We start from the raw sequence: 19784 nt of genomic DNA on the forward strand, positions 1-19784 counted from the left end.
CCTATTCTTAACTGTCATTTTGTTCAAATCCCTGTAATCAATACACATTCTAAATGAGCCATCCTTCTTCTTAACCAATAACACAAGAGAAGCAAAGGGTGACTGACTGTGTGGGAAAAGCGATCATAATGGCACAGTATTAAAAACTTTCTGAAGTCAAGAACACGTATGCAACGATTTGGACTCGTCTACAATATGGTCATATGTACACTTCGGTGATATAGTGTCCAATCAATTATTGGAAGGCAGATACCTTTTCTTAAAAATTATGCAGTAAACAGAAATGTCACCAAAATATTTATTAAAAAAACAAATTGTCGTCTATTCATGGGGCAGGGGAGAATAACTGCCACATTAAGTAATACATACGGGCAGTTTTATTGTCTTTATCTCCTAATTGTAAAACTACTTAGATTCGCATTTTCTCTCACATAAACACTTAGTTATTTTGAAGGAGCCCTCTACTCTAACTCACAAGAAGTCCAAACAGAAGTTCTTCTTGCAAAAATTAAGGACAATTTAAGAGATTGTTGACCCATCAAAGTGATGTGCTTACCTTCATGCATAAACTTCATATACAGTCTATTAAGGTCCATAGAGAATTCTCCCAAGGTTCTCAACCATTCACAACCAAGGACAATGTCAATAGGTCCCATTTCCAAGACAAATAGATCTCCATGAAAAGTTAGTCTTGAGAAAGTTGCACTTGAGCAGCCCGACAATATTGCTTACTGTGGGAATGCTGACCATTAGCCCCCTCAACTTTGATCCCATGATCCGAAGTGGATGGGCATAACCTCATTGTTTGAAGTGTCTTTGCATTAATGAAGTTATGAGTGCTCCCACTGTCAACCGGTCTACTTCTCACCACAAAGGTAGCACAAATTCTTCTTCTTCCTGTCATTAATAATTGCTTGAGATAACTGCTTAACCAACTTGTTTCTTTTTATCACTCAGATCATCCTTTGGAGTGGGTTTAAAGAATGACTTTACATTGTCCCATGCCACTACCATACACTGTGGGGAACCTAGAAATAGAAGAAGTTGTAGCAGGTGCAGGAAGTTTGCTTTCATCATTGGAAACCCCTTTGAACATAGGCTTAGTTCCAAAGTGACCAATACCCAAAGTCTTCTCCTTCCCATTGTATTTGAGTTCATAAAGCTCTGCCAACTGCATGGCCTCTTTAAGAGAATTGGGCTTTTGAGCTGCAGCATCTGAAGCAATACTAGGGTGCAAACCATGGATGAATTTGAGCATTCTAACTCTTTCATCAATACCATGAACAAACAAAGCCAATTTCCAAAACTGTTTGATATAAATTTTCACTAATCCTTGCTGAGTAAGATCATACCACTTACAAATATATTGATCCCTAGTAAAAGGAGATATAAAAGTTTTAAGCATTTCAGCCTTGAATTCATCCCAAGCATTAAAAGTTAACCCTTCTTGCTGTAGATGCCTCCACCAAGAGTGGGCATAATCTTCCAGATGAAGAACAGCAAATCTGATTTTACCTTGATCACCCTTTGGATATAGAAGGAAGTAGTCAGCCATCTTGCTGAGCCATTCCTCCAATTCCTCAGGAGAGATAGAATCACCTTTGAACTTAGAAAGTATAATCTTGTCTTTCATATCTTTGTCTTGATGAATAGGTCCTTTTGGTTCAATAGATTTAACTGTTTGTATATATTGCTGGAATGTCATTGCTGCCCTAAGGTCTGCTGGTAGCAACTTATATTCATGGAATTTTGACACAACTCTTCAGCTGCTAAACTGTTTTTTTTTTTTTTTGGGCAAAAAAGAGACTTCTATTAAGTATTAAAGAAAACCGTTAGAGCAAGCTCCATACGGGAATACGGGATACACCATGCAATGCATGAAAAGCTCAAGAGCCAAAAAGAAAGGATTGGGGCTGATAGTGCCATCTCAATCTGGTAGCAACCTCTGAGAAAAAGGGAGAACCCCTCCAAACTCGAAGAAATACAGTCGTCCTAGAAGAGGCTGCCTATGAAGGGCCCTGCATGCTAGCCCATATGGCTATCAAAGTGTGAATCATGTCACTCCAAATACCCGTGAACACCTAACTGTTATTGTTAGGAGTCCTGGATCCTTATCCATATGAGCTGTAACTCCACTAGAGTGATAGGTCCTTCGGGCAAAAGCCATAAAACCAAACGATTAAGTTACATGTATAGGATCATCATCATCATCATCTGAACCTGAGTCTCCATCAATTTGGGGATCCATAAGTCTCTTCCCATCATAAATTTGACTTTTCTTGAACTGGTCAAACCTTTTATTAAAAGTGGCAGACATATTCTGCATTCTCTAGTCAATCCTCTGATTATTGGTCTTAATCTCATTAGTTAACTCCTTGAATATCTGTAGCATTGGATTTATACAACTCTTTATGATCTGTTCTAGCCTCTTGGTTAAGGGATGCTTGTACTTGAGGAGTTGCTACTAAATCCCCTTGAACATTGCCAACATGAGGATCATTGATCATCAGATGGTTCCTTTTCTCAGATGGAATCAAGGATACCCATTGATTGCTTACTAGCTTGACCAATAGACCTCTTTACATGCATTTTCAATGACTTCAATCTAGAGTAAATGCACTATCTTAAGCCCTGATCAATAACCGGTACCAAAAGCCCCAAATGCTAGTTTTGCCCTAATTTCGCAGGTCAAACTTCTGAGAGAAAACTTGAAATTTCCCACTTGTTTAGGCGATCCTTATGCTGAGACTGAACCAAAGGGCCAATCAAGAGTAGAATTTCATAACATTACACCTGGATGGCTAGAAATTGCTAGAACCTTTGGCAAATAGCAATTCTGCGCTAGCTGTTGTACTGAATTTTTGAAATTCTCTGTAACAAAAAACCAGATCACTATCACACTTTGTCAGTTGCATTCATGGAGCTAGGCGACCATCTGCACTAGAGCTGACCCGAAATGAAGCTGTACATCTGAAGATCGCAGCAATTCCTCCATGCCAGCCAATCGAAATAGCTCATAACTCCTCCAAATAGTCTCGGATCACCACCAGACTTAGGGAGCAGCCTTGCCAAGAATGTCCTAATTTGGTGCAAGAAAACAGCAGATCGTCGCTTTCTTCACTTTCTTGCGCCATAGAGAAAAAAAACCTCAATGTTGACTCAATCCTCCATCCTTTTAGGGAATCTCACACATAGAAATGATCAGGGAAGTAGGGGCTTTCCACTGATGTAAGAAGCCCCAAATTCCCAGCACTTCGAAAATCAGGGTTTCTCAGAACCTACCATGTGGCAACTCACAACAGAGAGCACTTATGGCGCTGAATTTTTATAGAGAGGTAGGCCCTAGGCTCAAGAGTAGATGCTCCAAATTTCAAAGTGATTGGACAAATAATTTCCCACAAATTCCCACGAAAAGTGCTCTTTCACCTTCAACAGAATGATGGACACGATTTTTAGAGAACACCAAGCCTTTGTTGGCCCTTTCTTCGATGACATCATTGTGTTCTCTCCAGATGAGGCTGAACATAAGAAGCACCTGGCAATTGTTCTTGAGGAGCTACGGAAGCATAAGCTGCTTGTCAATGCCGAGAAAAGTGAATTTTTCATGCATGAGATCCATTTTCTCGAGCACATTGTTTCCAAGGATGGAGTTAGGATGGACCCCACCAAGGTAGAGGCCATCAAGAATTGGCCACACCTGAAGAACATCCATGAAATACGCAGCTTGTGCTCGTGCTACAGGAGGTTCATTCGGTATTTTGTAGAGATTGCATCTCCTTTACATGCCGTACAAAAGAGAGGGGTCACTTTCAGATGGGGTTCCAAAGAAATTGCAGCTTTTGACCATTGAAGGAGAAACTCTGCTCAGATCCTATGATTATTTTGCCAGATCTTTGCAAACCCTTCGCTATCCAAGCAGATGCATGTGGGAACGGCGTAGGAGGGGTACTTATGCAAGATGGAAGAGTCGTGACATACGAGAGCAGAGTGCTCCAAGATGCTGAAATGAATTTTGGCATCTATGAGAAAGAGATGTTGGCTGTCATACATGCTCTTTCGACCTAGATGCATTTGGGTGCTGATTTTCATGTTCAGACCGATCATCAATCACTACAGTACATCAAGCAGATTCAGTAAACAAGGCCACTTTATTCCTGTAAGGAAGAAAATTACAGCAAACCAGATGGCAAGACTCTTTATGTCTCGTGTGTTTAAACATCACGGGATGCCTCAATCAATTATCAGTGATACAAACGCGCGGATGACAAGTCTTTTCTATTTGAGAATATGACAAGTCTTTTCTGTTTGAGAATATGACAAGTCTTTTCTGGAGAGGTATCTTTGAGAATATGGGTACCACGCTGAATTTCTCATCCTCTTTTCATCCTGAATCTGATGGGATGTTGAGTTCGCTTACAACAACACTATACACTCATCCACAAGGAAAGCCCCCTTTGCAATTGTGGCACGAGAACGGAAGGTACCTCCCATTCTACATACGAAAGAGAAGATTTTTGAAGCGGACAGATTTGTGGAGAGCTTGGATGTTGCTCACCAAAAGGTCAAAACAGCCCTCCAAAAAATCCAAGAGAAGCACAAATGGGCAGCAGATAAGCATCGCCGAGAGTTACTCTTGAAGGAGGGTGATTGGGTGCTGCTGCGTTTTCAGAAAGCACGATTCAGGAAGATGAAAGGCAAGACCAAAGTGTACACAAAGCTGAAGATGAGGTATCATCTTCAACTTTGTTTGTTTACAATAAAAATACAAGAGCATGTACATCAAGTTTGAAGATCATATATTCATGTCCAAGTTTGAGATGAAAAAAATCAATCAAGAGTAGTTACATCAATAGCTTCATCCTGAGTCAAGTCTTGCATGCCAAACAAGTCTATCTCCAAATCTATACCGAGTTGATCTCCTATATCATCATCGTACTCTGGTGTCGTACGTTCACCTAAGACTTGATCTTGTAATTCCCCTTCTTCAATAAAGTCGGTTGATTCTTGATCATCATCTTCTTCCTCAATATCGTGATCTCCATCTTCCTCTTGTACGATGTCATTATGTGCATCTTCTTCTTGACTCATATTGTGATCTTCATCTTCTTCACTAGATCCATCTGGATCAATTGGATCCAGCATTGGTAGTGGCATCTCCATGTCCACATCTCTATCTCCAAAAATCTTTTTACTTTGTGGTGCACCTTAGATCACATACCATCATCTTGGATTAGAACGATCTAGATGAAAAACCACCTATATTGAAGATGGGTGTCAAAAGCCATCAATTATATAAATTTATGCTTAAGTCGATACGAACATGTACCAATTGATCTTTAAAAATGAAAGCATTCGATTAATTAAATCATTAGTATGCACCTGCTCTCAATGCTTGGGAAGAACAAAAGTATCTCTTTCATTGGTCCAGATTTTGGTGGAGTCTATCGCAAAAAAACCACTACTGTCTTTCCTCAGTGTAGCATGGGGACCGTTGTAAATAGTAAAAGCATCCAAGATGAGGAAGGTTGCCGCATTTTGAAAGGCAATGCACTTTAGTGGCACACCAACCTTATGCTTCATGGAGATGCACCTGCTACTTGGCTGGAATTTAAGCAAGTGGTCTCTTCTACTTGGCTTACTCCAACTTTTGAAGTTGACGTAATTTCACACGGGCATGACTTGTCATACAAACTTTGCAAGAATCTTGATGATTACACCAAGAGGTTTTGGGATGTTTTGCTGCCATTGAGCTCTTACAGGCATGTTTCTTTGAAAGAGCAAATAGAAAGGTACTCTTGTGGATTGCCTAGTGAGCTACGTGATTATTGCATCAAAACCAAGGTGGATTCTATGACTCAATTAATTGAGAATGCAAGGACAGCATATGCATGGATGCAGGAGAAGAATTTGGGCTTTATGGACAGCAAGAAAGAAGACAACAAACGGGCTGCCAAACACCAAGATAAGGACACCAAATCTGAAAATAAAAATTATGGCAAACGACCATTTCAAAAGGGAGGAAAAGCCCAATTCAAGCTGGTCAAAGGCGTGGACAGCCTAATAAACAGCCCCGTACCAAGTTATCTGATGAAGAGAAAAAGTCACTCATGGAGCAAAACAAATGTTTTATATGCAAAGGAGAGGGACACCGCTCTTATGATTGCCCATCCAAGAAGAGAGACAGATCAGATGATGATAAGAATGATGATAAACAAGCTGATCGAAAGGGCAAAAGGCCTAAACCTTCCGCAGGACTTCTTCCCAATGTGATTGGGAGTTTGCCACATGCACATGATGAAGAAAGACTGAGATGTGCAGAGCATGGGGAAAAATCAGAAATCAGAATTGTTTGTTTTTCTTTGATTCTGGGGCAAAGGCGAATTTCATTACTCTTGATATGGCAGGAAGGCTTGGCATCAAGCCTGAGGAAATGGGGCCATCCGGCATGTGTGATATGGCCAACCCTAAACTCAACACACCTGTCACTCCTATCATTGGCAAGTTGAGGATGCATATCCAGGGATATCAGGATGCAGAGGACTTCTACATTATGCCTTTGCCAGTGTGATGCTTTGCTTGGGATGCCTTGGATGTACAGGGTGGGGACTGATGTGCAGATGAGAAACAAGAAGATTTCTTTAACTCATAGAGGCAAAAATCATGTACTTGATGTAAAGTTGAAAGGGGAGTCCATCCCTATAGTTTCAGCTTCTTGTATTTCCAATGTAATAAAGCATCATATTTCAGCGTACTTGATTTTTGTCAAAGACGACAACCAACCAGTTTAGGAAGGCTCTACTCTTTCTGCTTTAGATAGAGAAAGGGCTGCTTTTATTTCAGATTTTCAGGATTGTTTCTCAAATGCACTTCCTCAAGAATTACCTCCCAAGAGGCCCGAGGATCATCAAATTGATATAATTCCAAGAAGCTCACCGCCTAATATACCTCCCTATCGTGTCAGTAAGGCACAACAGGAAGAGATAATGTCACAAGTGAAGAAACTCTTGGAAAAGGGATTAATACAGCCAGTAATTCTCCTTACTATTCCCCTATGTTGCTTGTGCAAAAGAAGGATGGCAGTTGGAGAATGTGTATTGATTATAGGGCTTTGAATAAAGTCACAATTAAGAACCGTTTTCCAATTCCACGCATTAATGATATATTGGATCGGTTGGAAGGTTCCTCAATGTTCAGTCGTATTGACCTTAAAAGTGGATACCATCAGATAAGGATACGACCTGAAGATGTCTACAAGACTGCCTTCCGCACTTCATTTGGCTTATATGAGTTCCTTGTGATGCCTTTTGGTTTGACTAATGCACCTGCCACTTTCAATAGAATGATGGACAGAATTTTTAGAGCACACAGAAAGTTTGTGGGCACTTTCTTCGGTGACATCGTTGTGTTCTCTAAAAATTAGCAAGAGCACAGAAAACACCTCACTATTGTGTTTCAAGAGTTGAAAAGACACAAGCTATTAATAAACACCAAAAAAAGTGAGTTCTTTATGCATGAGATTCATTTTCTCGGTGATATAGTGTCAAAGGATGGAGTCAAGATGGATCCTGCAAAAGTTGATGGCCAATTCTGAAAAATCTGCATGAAGTCAGAAGCTTCCTTGGGTTGTGTTCATACTATCGGAGGTTTATAAAGTACTTTGCAGAAATTGCTTCTCCCTTGCATGCTTTACAGAGGAAAGCTGTACCGTTTCGGTGGGGACCAAAGTTTGAAGAGCTGAAGCAAAAGTCGTGTTATGAACCTGTTATTATCTTGCCAAATCTTGCAAAACCCTTTGCTGTAACTTGTGATGCATGTGGGAACAGCATAGGAGGCACTTTGATTCAGGATGGCAGAGTGGTTGCATATGAGAGTAGAGTTCTCAAAGATGCTGAATTGTACTTGCAGACATACGAGAAGGAAATGTTAGCAGTGATACATGCTTTGACCACATGGAAACATTACCTTCTTGGAGCTGTTTTTTATGTGCAGACAGATCATCAATCACTTAGATATTTTCTCACGCAGAGAAAATTATCTGAAAAGCACATGAGATGGGCTACCTTCCTCTCAATGTTTCAAATTGTACATGTGCCGGGTAACAAAAATGTCATGGTTGATGCACTTTCCAGGAAACCACAGCCTGAAGCGGTCCCAAGAAACCCAATGTTTCAGCAGTGAGCATTGCTTACAACAATGCGTTAGATGTGATGAAAGATCAGTATGTTAATGATGCTGATTTTTCAACTATTTATGATCAGCTTTCTGATGGTCAAAGGCATGATCACTATATGTTGAAAGAGGGTTTCATTTTGATGCATGGACGACTCTGTATCGCTAATCAAATGCGACAGAAAGTCATAATGGAAAGTCATGCTCCTCCATATGCAGGACATAGGGGAATTACAGCAACAATTACAGCAGTGGAGCAATACTTTTATTGGCCATCTTTCAAGAAAGATGTGGAAGAATATGCATGGTTTGTCAGAAAGCAAAGTTTGACAGGCAAAAGGCACCTGGGTTGTTACACCCTTTGCCAATTCCGGATAGACCATGGCAAAGCATAGCTATGGATTTTGTGTTTGATCTTCCACGTACTCCTACTGGACATGATGGATTGTGGACAATAATTTGTAGGTTTAGCAAACAAGCCCACTTTGAGCCAGTAAGAAAGAAAATTACAGCAAATCAAATGGCCAAATTGTTTCTGCAGCATGTCTTCAAGTATCATGGGATGTCTGAATCCATAATCAGTATTAGAGATCCGAGGATGACCAGCCTCTTTTGGAGAGGGCTGTTTGAAAATATGGGCACTACGCTGAATTTTTCGTCATCTTTTCACCCTCAATCTGATGGACAATCGGAGCAGGAAAACTCTACCATCCTGGATATGTTTAAATGCTATGTCTCATACCACAAAAGCAAATGGGAGCATTATTTGCCTTTGCTGGAATATGCTTACAATGATACGGTGCACACATCCACAGGTAAGCACCTTTTGAAATAGTGGAAGGTGCCAGGAAGATACCTCCCATTTTGCATACAAAAGAGAAAATCTTCGAAGCTTATCGTTTTGTGGAAAGCCTTGAAGAGGCTTACAAGAAGATCAAATATGCCTTGCAAAGAAGTCAGGACAAGCAGAAAAGAGCAGCAGATAAGCACCACAGGGAATTGGTATTCAGTGTTCACGTAAGGTGATTGGGTTTTGCTGCGTTTTCAGAAGGCAAGGCTGAAAAATAAGAAAGGCAAGGAAAGGTTGTACACAAAGCTGAACATGCGTTATTATGGTCCTTTCCAGGTTTCTGAAAAGATAAATGAGGTAGCTTACAGGCTGAAGTTGCCTCCGCATTGGAAGATACATAATGCCTTTCATGTGAGCTTGTTAAAGCAATATCATGGACATGTTCCCAAGGATTTACCTGATGAGGTACAGCCTGAAGTGGAAGAACAGGATGAACTTCTGGTCCCAGAGCAGATTCTGGCACACAGAGAAAGAAAGGTCAAGGGTAAAGTTATCCGTCGCTACTTGGTAAAATTTCAAAATTACCCATCACTCGATGCAAAATGGATGGAGAAAGGTGAACTAGCAGATTCACCTGGGATATTGTAGCTTTACCTTGATGCTTTCCAGTTAGAGCCGACTGCGGTCCGGGCTCCTACAAGTAGTTCAACAGAGCAAGCATCTGGAACATTACCTGGTGTTCGAGAGGGGGGTACTCCCTCAGTACAAGCGGGCTCACCGTGATTTCATGAGGTCGCTTGATGACACTGTATGTTTCATCCGAGATACTGAGCTAACAATATTTCTGTTGTGAGACTTCATCATATTGATGCATCTTGACTATTGATCGTCGAGGATCACATAGATTTTGAGCAATGTATATGATGGATGAATGCATGCCTCTCCTTATTTTCACTGTCTCTGTGTACTATAGCTGCGGCTTTCTTGTATACTCTTTCATGGTATATTTCATGCTCGCTCTTGTGTTTTGGGACAGTAAACTATGGTTTGCTGTTTCAAGAGAGGGGTATGTCAAGGGGGCGTGAAATTCTGAGTACTTTAATGTACTATAAGACTGTGACAACTTAGGTTTTAAAATTCCAAGCGTGGGCTTAATAACGTGTAATTAAACGCGGCATGGTGCCTAGTACATAAACGTAATTAATCCCTAGGCCCAAAGACATTCCAAGTAATTAAAAGAGTGGTTGTTGGAAAAAGATGACGTGGCATTTTTAGAGGGCCATGTACCTTCAGTGGCCCCCTAGAGTTCCACGTGGCTCTAGTGCCTTCTACATGCTCCTTTGCCATTCCTAAACCATCCTGGGCCTTCTAAACTTCACATGTGTGGTTTTCTCTCTCATCTTCTCCCTTTGTTGAGATTTTGGACTGGTTTTTCAGCCTCCTTCAGCTGAATTCCGTTTTTCTTCATAACTCCTCACCCGTTTGGATTCCTCAACTCCCATTTGGCCCGATGGCTTCCCCTTTGCCTCCCCTTCGCAGTGATATGCTTTTCCCTTCGTGCGTTTGGTAGAACGGGCAGCTTTTCCCTTCGTGCGTTTGGTAGAACGGGCAGAGCTAAGCACTTCTTTTGCTGGTCGAATTTGTAAAAGTGGCTTTTTCTTGACCTTTTTGCTTCTACAGCCTCCTAGGCCTCTCCTCTTGCAAAGCTACAACTTTCTGTTGAATTTCGAGTAGTCCCACGTGCTGGTTGACTGGTTTTTCTCAGTTTTAGAGAACTTTCCGGCAATGAAACTTCTTCAAAACCTTCTCAATGCATTCCTCTCCGAAGCACGCTTCTTTTTAGCCCAAGAACTCCCACTTCTTCGCGACAGAAGTGCTTCTTTTCGCATTTTTTAGTGGAATTCTTATACCTAGATGAATCCAAGAACATTCCCAAACTCATCCTCAAAAAACACAACATAGTGCAGTTCCAATCTCACAATAGTCACTCATAAGATTGAAAACCATAAACCCCATCACACATACAAATCCACACACCCACATACTTGAGCATCCATTTATACAAAGTCTTCGTACTGAGTTTCTGTCGGCACTCCGGAGGTGAAGGACAGACTCGGCCATGACGAAGGCTAGCACTAAAGGAGAAGGCTAATCAAAAAGTAGTCCAAAATCTCTTCATTCAAGCTACAACTGCTTGTGAAGTCTAAACGATTTCATTTCAGTCTCTCCTAAACGAGCATCTAAATCTAGCTGATAGGGCAACGCACCATTTAAGATAGAAAGAATTATCACAATACCAACAAGCCGCAACTTGGACGAAAACTTCACAACGTGAAATTTGCATGTCTGCTAATACAGCAGAAGCATATACCTAGATGAATCCAGGAACATTACCAAACTCATCCTCAAAAAACACAACATAGTGCACTTCCAATCTCACAATAGTCACTCATAAGATTAAAAACCATAAACTCCATCACGCATAGCAGGGACTAGCTACTATGACATCCCCACTTACGTCATTAGCGCCCAACAGTGGGGATAGACCATAGTATAAAAATATGCTCTCACACATACAAATCCACACCCCCACACATACTTGAGCATCCATTTATACAAAGTCTTCGTACTGAGTTTCTGTCGGCACTCCGGAGGTGAAGGGCAGATCGGCCCTTGTAAATGCTCTTTCTTCATGCCTTTACACTTCTCTTTGGCTGAGAATGCAATTGGGCATTGGCTACTATGTCCTCTTGGCGATTGAGGACTTGGTTCAAGTTTTCAGGGCTTGGTGAGTTGTGATTTTGCTGCTACAATTTCTTTTGCCATAAGCTATTGGTTGGCCTCGTGTGCCGCCTCTTTCTTGGTTCACAGGTGCCCAGGCAGTGCTAATGAGTCATTCTTAGGTTGGGTACTTTGCTGATTTTATTTTGGAGCTTTGAAAAGCTTTGTGAATGCCATCTGGAAACCACTCAAAGAGAGTGCAGCTGGGGTGCAGTGTGATTGCATCTAGACAGCCAATGGAATTGCACTCGGAAAAGAGAATGCCTTTGGATTGAGCCTATGGATTGAAAGCCTTGCGAATGCTTAGTGAATTGGGGCTGCGTGCACAGTTGCAGGGAAGGTCTCCTAGATGCAACTTGTAATCATTTCACTGTGAAATATAAAGAAATACCGAAAGGGGCGCCACAGTGTTTGGGGCCAATCGGGTGCGCTTGTCTATGTTTGTTGAGCAGGGGCATTCTAGCCTCCATCCCTTTGTGATATATGCTTTGTGAGCTGTAAATAAGTGCTGAAGTGATTAAAGGTTTAGTTCCACTGCCCTTTGAGTGATTAGAGGCGCTTTCACTTTGTGTTGGGTGACTTCAATTTGAGTGAAGACAGAAATGACAGATGGCATGGCAAAGGAGCTATTATTTGAAGTATTGAGTCAAAAAGGCTTATGGTAGACTCAGGACCCCTGGTTGCTTTACTTCGATAAATATATAGACAGGTGGAGATATGAGAGAAGCAAGATTGGACATAGCATATCTGTCTCAGCATCTCCTGTCAAAAATTTGCAATCTCACAACGAGGATTATTTCCTCTATTACTCTTTTGGACCGCAAACCACTGTAGCTGATGTGTGATTTTGGACTTGGTTTAAAGCCGATCCCAGTATTTTCCACTTAAAGACTGTCCAGAGAGAGATTACTGAAATTTGAAATGCCCCCCTTGCAGAAAATGAGCTTGCTGCTGATTTTGGCAAAGGGTAGTTGACAACACTCAGACCATTCAGCAAGAAAAGAAAAAGGCTTGGCTACCTTTCACGATATAGTCTAGCCACAACGTCACAAAGTTTTCCCCTTGCATCACCTATAGATCTTAAAAGACAACTATGAGCTTAGCCCAAAGCAGACATGGATGCCCGTGAAGTTTCCTTGATGCTAAATTGTAGACAACTTATAAAGATGGCAAGAGATGGTTGGTTTGCTTATTCAAATGAAAAAACTAGGCAAGTATCTTCTATGCTAAAGTGATTAGAGGCTACAAAATGGTTTCTGGCCATTGGAAGATCGATACGACCTTCTAGCAGCTCGAGTGCCTCTACATCTGTGACTACTCCATACCTATTGTTGGTAACGCTAGATGCAACATTAGGGATAGGCATCAGAGCTGAAGAGGTGTAGCCGCAGAGAAGATTTAGAGAAAGAGAAGCCCCTCTAACTGAAAAAGAACATCGCCAAGGATATGAAAGTGAGTAGGGGGATAGAGATTCTTACGAGAACCGGTGTCCTCCCAGAGATGTACCTCGCCCATCTCCATTCATAGGGAGCTTCTGCATCTTCAAAGATTTGGTGCAAGAACTTGATTCCGAGAGTGCTTCAACGTGATGTCGCAAACCCAACGAGCTAGATCTAAGAGATGGTACGCTTGCAGCCCATCACAATGTGGATGGGATTGGAGAGAGGAGGAGAAGGGAGATGGAAGATCCGCATATAAGGGAAGCATAGTTGCACGAAACAGCCGTTTCTTGCAACGGCGAAACGAAAACGGTTCGTAATACCTTTTTTTTCTTTTTTTGGGTAGGTGTGGGTTTGTTTGTTGGGTGACTTTGCGTAAGCGGGGGGGGGGGTGTTTTGTTGGGGGTGGTTGGCTCTCTTTTGATTAAATTGTTTTTTGCCCTCTTTTGATTAAAACATTTTTCGCCAATCGTCGCCTCATGTCGTCGTTTCCGCCACCTCCTATGCTGCTGCTCTCCAGCCTCTCCATCTTTGATTCCTGAGCCTTGGCACCCGCAACCTGCTCTCCTCTCCATCCCTCCATTCAACAGGTTGCTCTCCACCCTACAGGCTGCAGCCTACCCTCCATCCTCTCCATCCTACAGGCTCGCAATTGCTCTCCATCCTCAGCCTGCTCTCCATCCCTCCACTACCTCTCGTCTCTTACCTCTCCATCCTCCTCCTCCGACTCCTTCTACCTCTCCATCCTCTTTCACCTCCCCATCCTCCTACCTCTCCATTCTTTCTCACCTCTCCATCCTCCCTCTCACCTCTCCATCCTCCCTTTCAAACTTCGGATTGTGATAACTTCAAACTTGTTAGAACTTGGAACTTGGAACTTAGAACTTAGTTCATGAATGATGACACATGTTGATTGTTGAAGCATCATTCATGGATAATAGATGATACGAGATAGATCAATCATCATAGGAATATAGAATTATAGAAGCATGCATGATGCTTCAAGTATAAATAATTGTATTATGTATGATTTGCACTCTATTGATAATTATATTACGTATAAAAAATAAATTTTTATACATAAATTGTATCATATTGCCATTTCTTCCGTTTTCGTTTCGGCGGGAGCCAAAAACTCCGTTTCTTGTGTTTCCTCCGTTTCCGTTTCGACTGGCAACTATGAAGGGGAGATAGTTGTTAGCCATCTTAGGACAGAAGCAGCATGAGGGAGGAGGAATGGCGGGACAGAAGCCAAGGTAGGAGGGATGATGAGGTAGGCGGCAAGTACCTATTCAAAGGGTCTAAATGCATTAAATGTGCCAAGGGGCAAATGATTTCAATGGTATCCCAAGAGAGGGGTATATGATGCTTTAGGAGATGCCCTAAATTGTAGACATGTGGCATACTAGATCCATCTAGAGAATTTTGGGGCTTGGTGGAATTTGCAAGCTTGAGCCTTCACGTAAGTTAGTTGTTCTGTGAGTTTTGCTACCACCAAGAATCGGTTGGGAGGATATTTTTGTGCTTGCCCCGTGATTGACTGTCGAGTTGACAAAGTAAATTGAGTGATCGTAATATTTGGTATCAGAGCCTGGCGATCTGTGAAGGTGTGAGAACAAGTGGCGGAGTGTCGGGCTGTTGAGTGGATTCTTCGTTTAGCCTTAGCGAGCTACGACCGTGAAGCCAATAGAGGAGCGGGAATATCAAAGGATATTCTGAAATAGTATCGCCATTGACTGATCTGACCTCAGATAAAGTACCTTTTATATGGGGACAGAATCAACAGGAGAGTTTTAACACCATAAAACAAGCTGTGGTCTCAGGACCGGTGTTAAAAATAGTTAATCCCCAGGAACCGTTTTTCCTTGAAACCGATGCAAGTGGCATTGCGGTAGGAGCAGTTCTCCTTCAAGAGGGGAGGCCAGTAGCCTTTGAGAGCAAGAAGCTCTCTCGCTCAACGAAATTGGTCAACTCATGAATTAGAGTTGTATGCTGTTGTCCATGCTCTGAAAACATGGAGACATTATTTATATGGATCAGAGTTTTATGTTGATGTTGATCATGATACTCTGAAACATTTTTGTAAACAACCTGACTTGAGAGGCCGCCAAGCTAGGTGGGCAGAACTCATGCAGGAGTTTACTTTGACGATTTGGTACCGAAGAGGGAAGGATAATAAAGTTGCTGATGCATTGTCACGCATTATGACTCTAATGACCGAGATTAGAGAAACTCAAAAGGTGGACGAGTTCGTCCAGAGCCTTTGGCCTAAGGCTCATGTATTCAAACCCGAAAAAAGGATAACCTAGCATTCGGAAAAGACCAAACTTATGCAAGATATACCATAAGAGATGGTATGCTGAAAAGAAATGGTAAGGTATTTAAGGACTGAGTTGGGAATGAGTTGTGGGGATCATCCAGAAACGGATGGTCAGACGGAAGGAATCAACCAAATTTTAGAGGATATGCTTAGAGCATATGTGTCATTGAGGTAACATACATGGGACAAGTGGTTGCTACTGTTAGAATTTGCCTACAATGATAGAAAACATTCCTCTACAGGGTTCAGTCCGTTTGAGCTGAACTATCGTTATAGACCAGCAAATCCAACTTCAGTTGGAATACCTCAGAAAGTACCTAGTGCCGCGAACTTTGTGGGTCAGATGCGGGAGATGCTAGCACTTGCGAGAGCTAACATCCGCCAAGCTATGGATAGAGCTAAGGCGTATGCGGATGAAAACATATCTGTTAGAGAATTCAAGAAAGGAGAAAAAGTTTTTCTCAGAGTTCCTTCGCACTCTAAGTCTTTGACTGCAGGAGAGTGTGCTAAGTTATCACCCCGATATTGTGGACCGTGGTTAAAGAATAGGCAAGGTAGCCTATAAATTAGAATTACCACAGGGTTATAAGGTGCACCCAGTGTTTCATGTTTCTCGTTTAAAGGAATTTTTGCATACAAGTGACTCACTAATCGAGGGTGTTGTTTTGTTTCACGAGATAGAGGATAATGCAGGACGCAAACCAACAAGAATCTTGGACCGAGGAACGATGCAAGTACGCAATCGAAAGATACCCACGGTGTTGGTTGCATGGCATGGTTTACCTCTATCAAAAGCTACCTGGGAATCCGTATACTAGTTACGGAGAGTGTTCCCAGACTTTATCATCGAGGACGCTGATGCTTAAAGAGGGAAGGAATGTTACGCTCAAGTTGAGGTAACATGACCTCGGAAGAGTTAGTGGACATTTTCCTTTTCAAGGATCAATGTTTGTATTATATTTGTTTGGGCTTCACGTAAATGATCACAAAGGAATCAAGGTCAAGGTCCTTGGTGAGGGTGACATGGCATAAGACTAGGTGGATCTCAGGCCAAGGGATCTAAATGCATTAAATGTGCCAAGGGGCAAATGATTTCAATGGTATCCCAAGAGAGGGGTAAATGATGCATTTAGAAGATGCCCTAAATTGTAGACATCTGGCATACTAGATCCATCTAGGGAATTTTGGGACTTGGTGGAATTTGCAAGCTTGAGCCTTCACGTAAGTTAGTTGTTGAAATTTTCAGGACTCCAAACACTAGAGGGAATCTCTCTAGCAATAGACATTTTTGGCTTATCAGATTTAACAAATATCCCTGAGAAACTTTCTGCTCTTTTATGGTTAATTTTACATAAAGCGTTTTGAACAAATGCTAGGGGCGGCACGAATTGGAAAGGGTGATGGAATGTGCAGAAATTGCCCCGGGCATAGAGAAGAAATTTTTCATCTTTTCATGGCCTGTCCTAATGCTAGAAAGGTCTGCAAGATAACTCAAATTCAGTAGAGGGAACCAATCGATTGGAAGTCCATTTTGCTTGGGGACCCTACAAAACTTGAACATAAACAGGCTGTCTTGTCAATTGTTAGAGCACATGCCTTGTGGATCATTTGGATTTCCAGAAATGAGTTTCAATTCAATCAAATGGATACTAATGCTAAATTTGAATTTCTGAATTGGCTTAACATAAACAGAACCTGCTTGCTCAAGCTGTGAGAAACTTTAACCAAGAGCGTGATCAACTTTTCAAGGACATGGATGAACATGCTGCTGATTTCCTAAGAACTACTGCCAGTGAATGCTATTACAGGGTTATGGTGCAGACTGTACCAGACTCTGAATCAGACTCAGAGTGACTGTCTAACTTTATGTTTTAGCAGTTTTGCTGATGTAAAAGCTCAATGCTTGGTTTTACTTTTGCTTTTTCACCTCTTTGGAGGGAAGTGAACGCTGGAAATGTAATGATGCAATCTTTTGACATCAATATATACAACATATTTTCTGCTCCCCAATTAAAGGAAAAAAGAAATTGGTGAAGAGAAATCTCTTGCAATATCTAATAAGGTAAAGGATTTACTGCACCCTTCGCCCATCCTTAGGCAAATGGACTTTTATTGCGAGGAATCTATTATGAGGTTGCATGTTATTACAATGGCATACCAATTTTGTGATGGTGAATAGGCTTTGAAAACAACCCTGCCGAAAAATCAGCATCTCAAGTGACATATTTATAAGAATGTCATTCAGCTTTGAAGAATAATACAAGTCGTTCTAAGATTTTGGAAACAATCTCTAGAAATGCAGTGTGTAGGGGACACGCTCAAAGAGATCATAAAAGTTTCTGCCATGAGACAAGGAAAGCCTAGGTTGCATAGTGGTAACACCCCCGCAGCAACTAACTGTGTTAGAAGAAGACCAGGCGTCCAAGTTGCAACGAAGACAAGAAGACCAATGGGAAAACGGTGATATAGGCATCAAAGACCGTTAAGAGAAAACGTCCCACAAAAATTATATTGGGTGCCAATCGTACCGCGTCTGCTTGAAAGTGCGTCATTCGACTTGAAAAGATATAGAGCTCGATACGTCCACGACAGAGAGCCAGAGAGAGACGCCAACCGATAAAAACTTCGAAACGCCTTCCGTGAAAACTGCAGTCCCTTGCAAAAGACTGGTAAACAGGAATCGATTAAAGCAGTGATGAAGAGTAAGTGAAGGTTACATTGAGAGAGAAGTTCGCTAAACCTGTAAGCTCCTTCGATGGCAGAGTTGGGAGGAATTCCAAGAGCTGTCTTGTGGGGAGAGTTCTTGGAGAGGCACAGTAGGGGAACCGGAAGGCGGTTGCGTGATGGAGCTGCATTGTTTGGAAGACGGAACAAAACTTGGGGGAGGAGACCTAGAAAGACAAACAAAGGGGAGTTATTGTTGAAGGATTTAAGGATGGGAAGAGTTTGAAAGCAGATTGCAACAACGATGAAGATACCTCAAGAGGTTTTGAAAGGAAGCATGACTGGTGAGATGGAACAAGGGGAGAGCCTTGGTGACACTTGTTGTTGTTGTTGTTGTTGTTGTGTACAAGGATCTCCCAACATGGTGAGGAGAAGAAGGAGAAGAATTTTGGAATTTTTTAACATCTTCCCACAAGGCACCACACTCACCAAGAAGAAGAATAAGAATTTTTTGGCCTGCCTTCAAGGTAGCCTTAGTGATGAAACTTGTCTTCTCACTTGAAATTACGAATTTTGATTTCCAAAAATTATTTCTCCACCACTTAGTCCGTCGACACACAATCCCCCCCCTCTCTCTCTCTCTCTCTCTCTCTCTCTCTCTCTCTCTCTCTCTCTCTCTCTCTCTCTCTCCCCCCCAAAAGTGTCACCATCAAACGCGACAAAGCACCGAGCGCCACCCAACCTTGGAAAGGGGTGCCCAAATACATGGCGACATGCAATAGGGTGCGAAAAAGAAGGGACGCCCATCAACTTGGGCGAGCAAAACCCCAAGGCCTGCCCATTCATTAGCATCAGGAACAAATAATTCGCAACCTACACCACGTAACGATATTCACATGGTTGTCTCATAAATGGAGCATATTTTATATATATGATGTGAGGCTGGTGTGTAATTGACAATGCATGCCCAAGCTTGGGGCGGTGTCTAACAAGCCTGATAATTCGTGCTCAACAACTATGATTACACATTACATGAGGTATCTCCAAAATTGATCAAGAGAGTAATTAAATAAATGAGTGAGTTGCCTCCCCCATCCCAAAACACACACATGTTGCACCCGCCAAACCACCCGTAACCCAAAAAATGAAAATTTTAAAAACTCAAAGACTTGGAAAGCACTGCCAATTCCACCAATCACCACTCAACACGTATCCAACCTAGCACCAACTCCCTCATACAATTGAAAATCATCTCGAGTCATCGGTCTTTGATCGAAAACCAATGAAACTAACTCCCAGCCTTCACCCAATCATTGATTTCATCGGTTTCCTCCCGGGAACCAACTCTTGAAGACGATTCCCTACCTTCACAAAGCTCCCAAAGATGAGGTTTTTTATAATAAAAAAGAAACAATGCAAAGAAGTGGCATGAAGGGCTTGCCACGTGGCACCCTCTCCAACCTCACCCAGCATGCTTCCACACTTTCACCCATTTTTTAATTTCAGAGAAAGTTCTGAGAAATTTTGAAGAAGATGCAATGCACATGTGCACAAGGGTTTGTTGTTGCTCCAAGAACTAGATACAATCATGTGCCACAACAACACACGGGTCCCCTATTAG

General features: G+C 41.9%; 1 protein-coding gene across 1 annotated transcript in view; it reads right to left on the reverse strand.

Moving 5' to 3' along the window:
• The window catches only part of LOC147898768 (DEAD/DEAH box RNA helicase family protein), a 178657-nt gene extending 160114 nt beyond the window's left edge, over positions 1 to 18543 (reverse strand). The window contains exons 1-3 of the mRNA XM_087378942.1: positions 18478 to 18543; positions 18240 to 18390; positions 18028 to 18165 (exon numbers count right to left, since the gene is read on the reverse strand). Of these exons, the coding sequence (XP_087235068.1) occupies positions 18028 to 18165; positions 18240 to 18354 (253 nt within the window). The 5' untranslated portion in view covers positions 18355 to 18390; positions 18478 to 18543. The remainder of the gene's footprint in view (positions 1 to 18027; positions 18166 to 18239; positions 18391 to 18477) is intronic.
• Between the last annotated feature and the right edge of the window lie 1241 nt (positions 18544 to 19784).

The sequence above is a fragment of the Dipteris shenzhenensis genome, chromosome 9 (genome assembly GCF_047967505.1).
Source record: "Dipteris shenzhenensis isolate YYH24624 ecotype China chromosome 9, Dip_SZ_1.0, whole genome shotgun sequence".
NCBI classification, from domain to species: Eukaryota; Viridiplantae; Streptophyta; class Polypodiopsida; order Gleicheniales; family Dipteridaceae; genus Dipteris; species Dipteris shenzhenensis.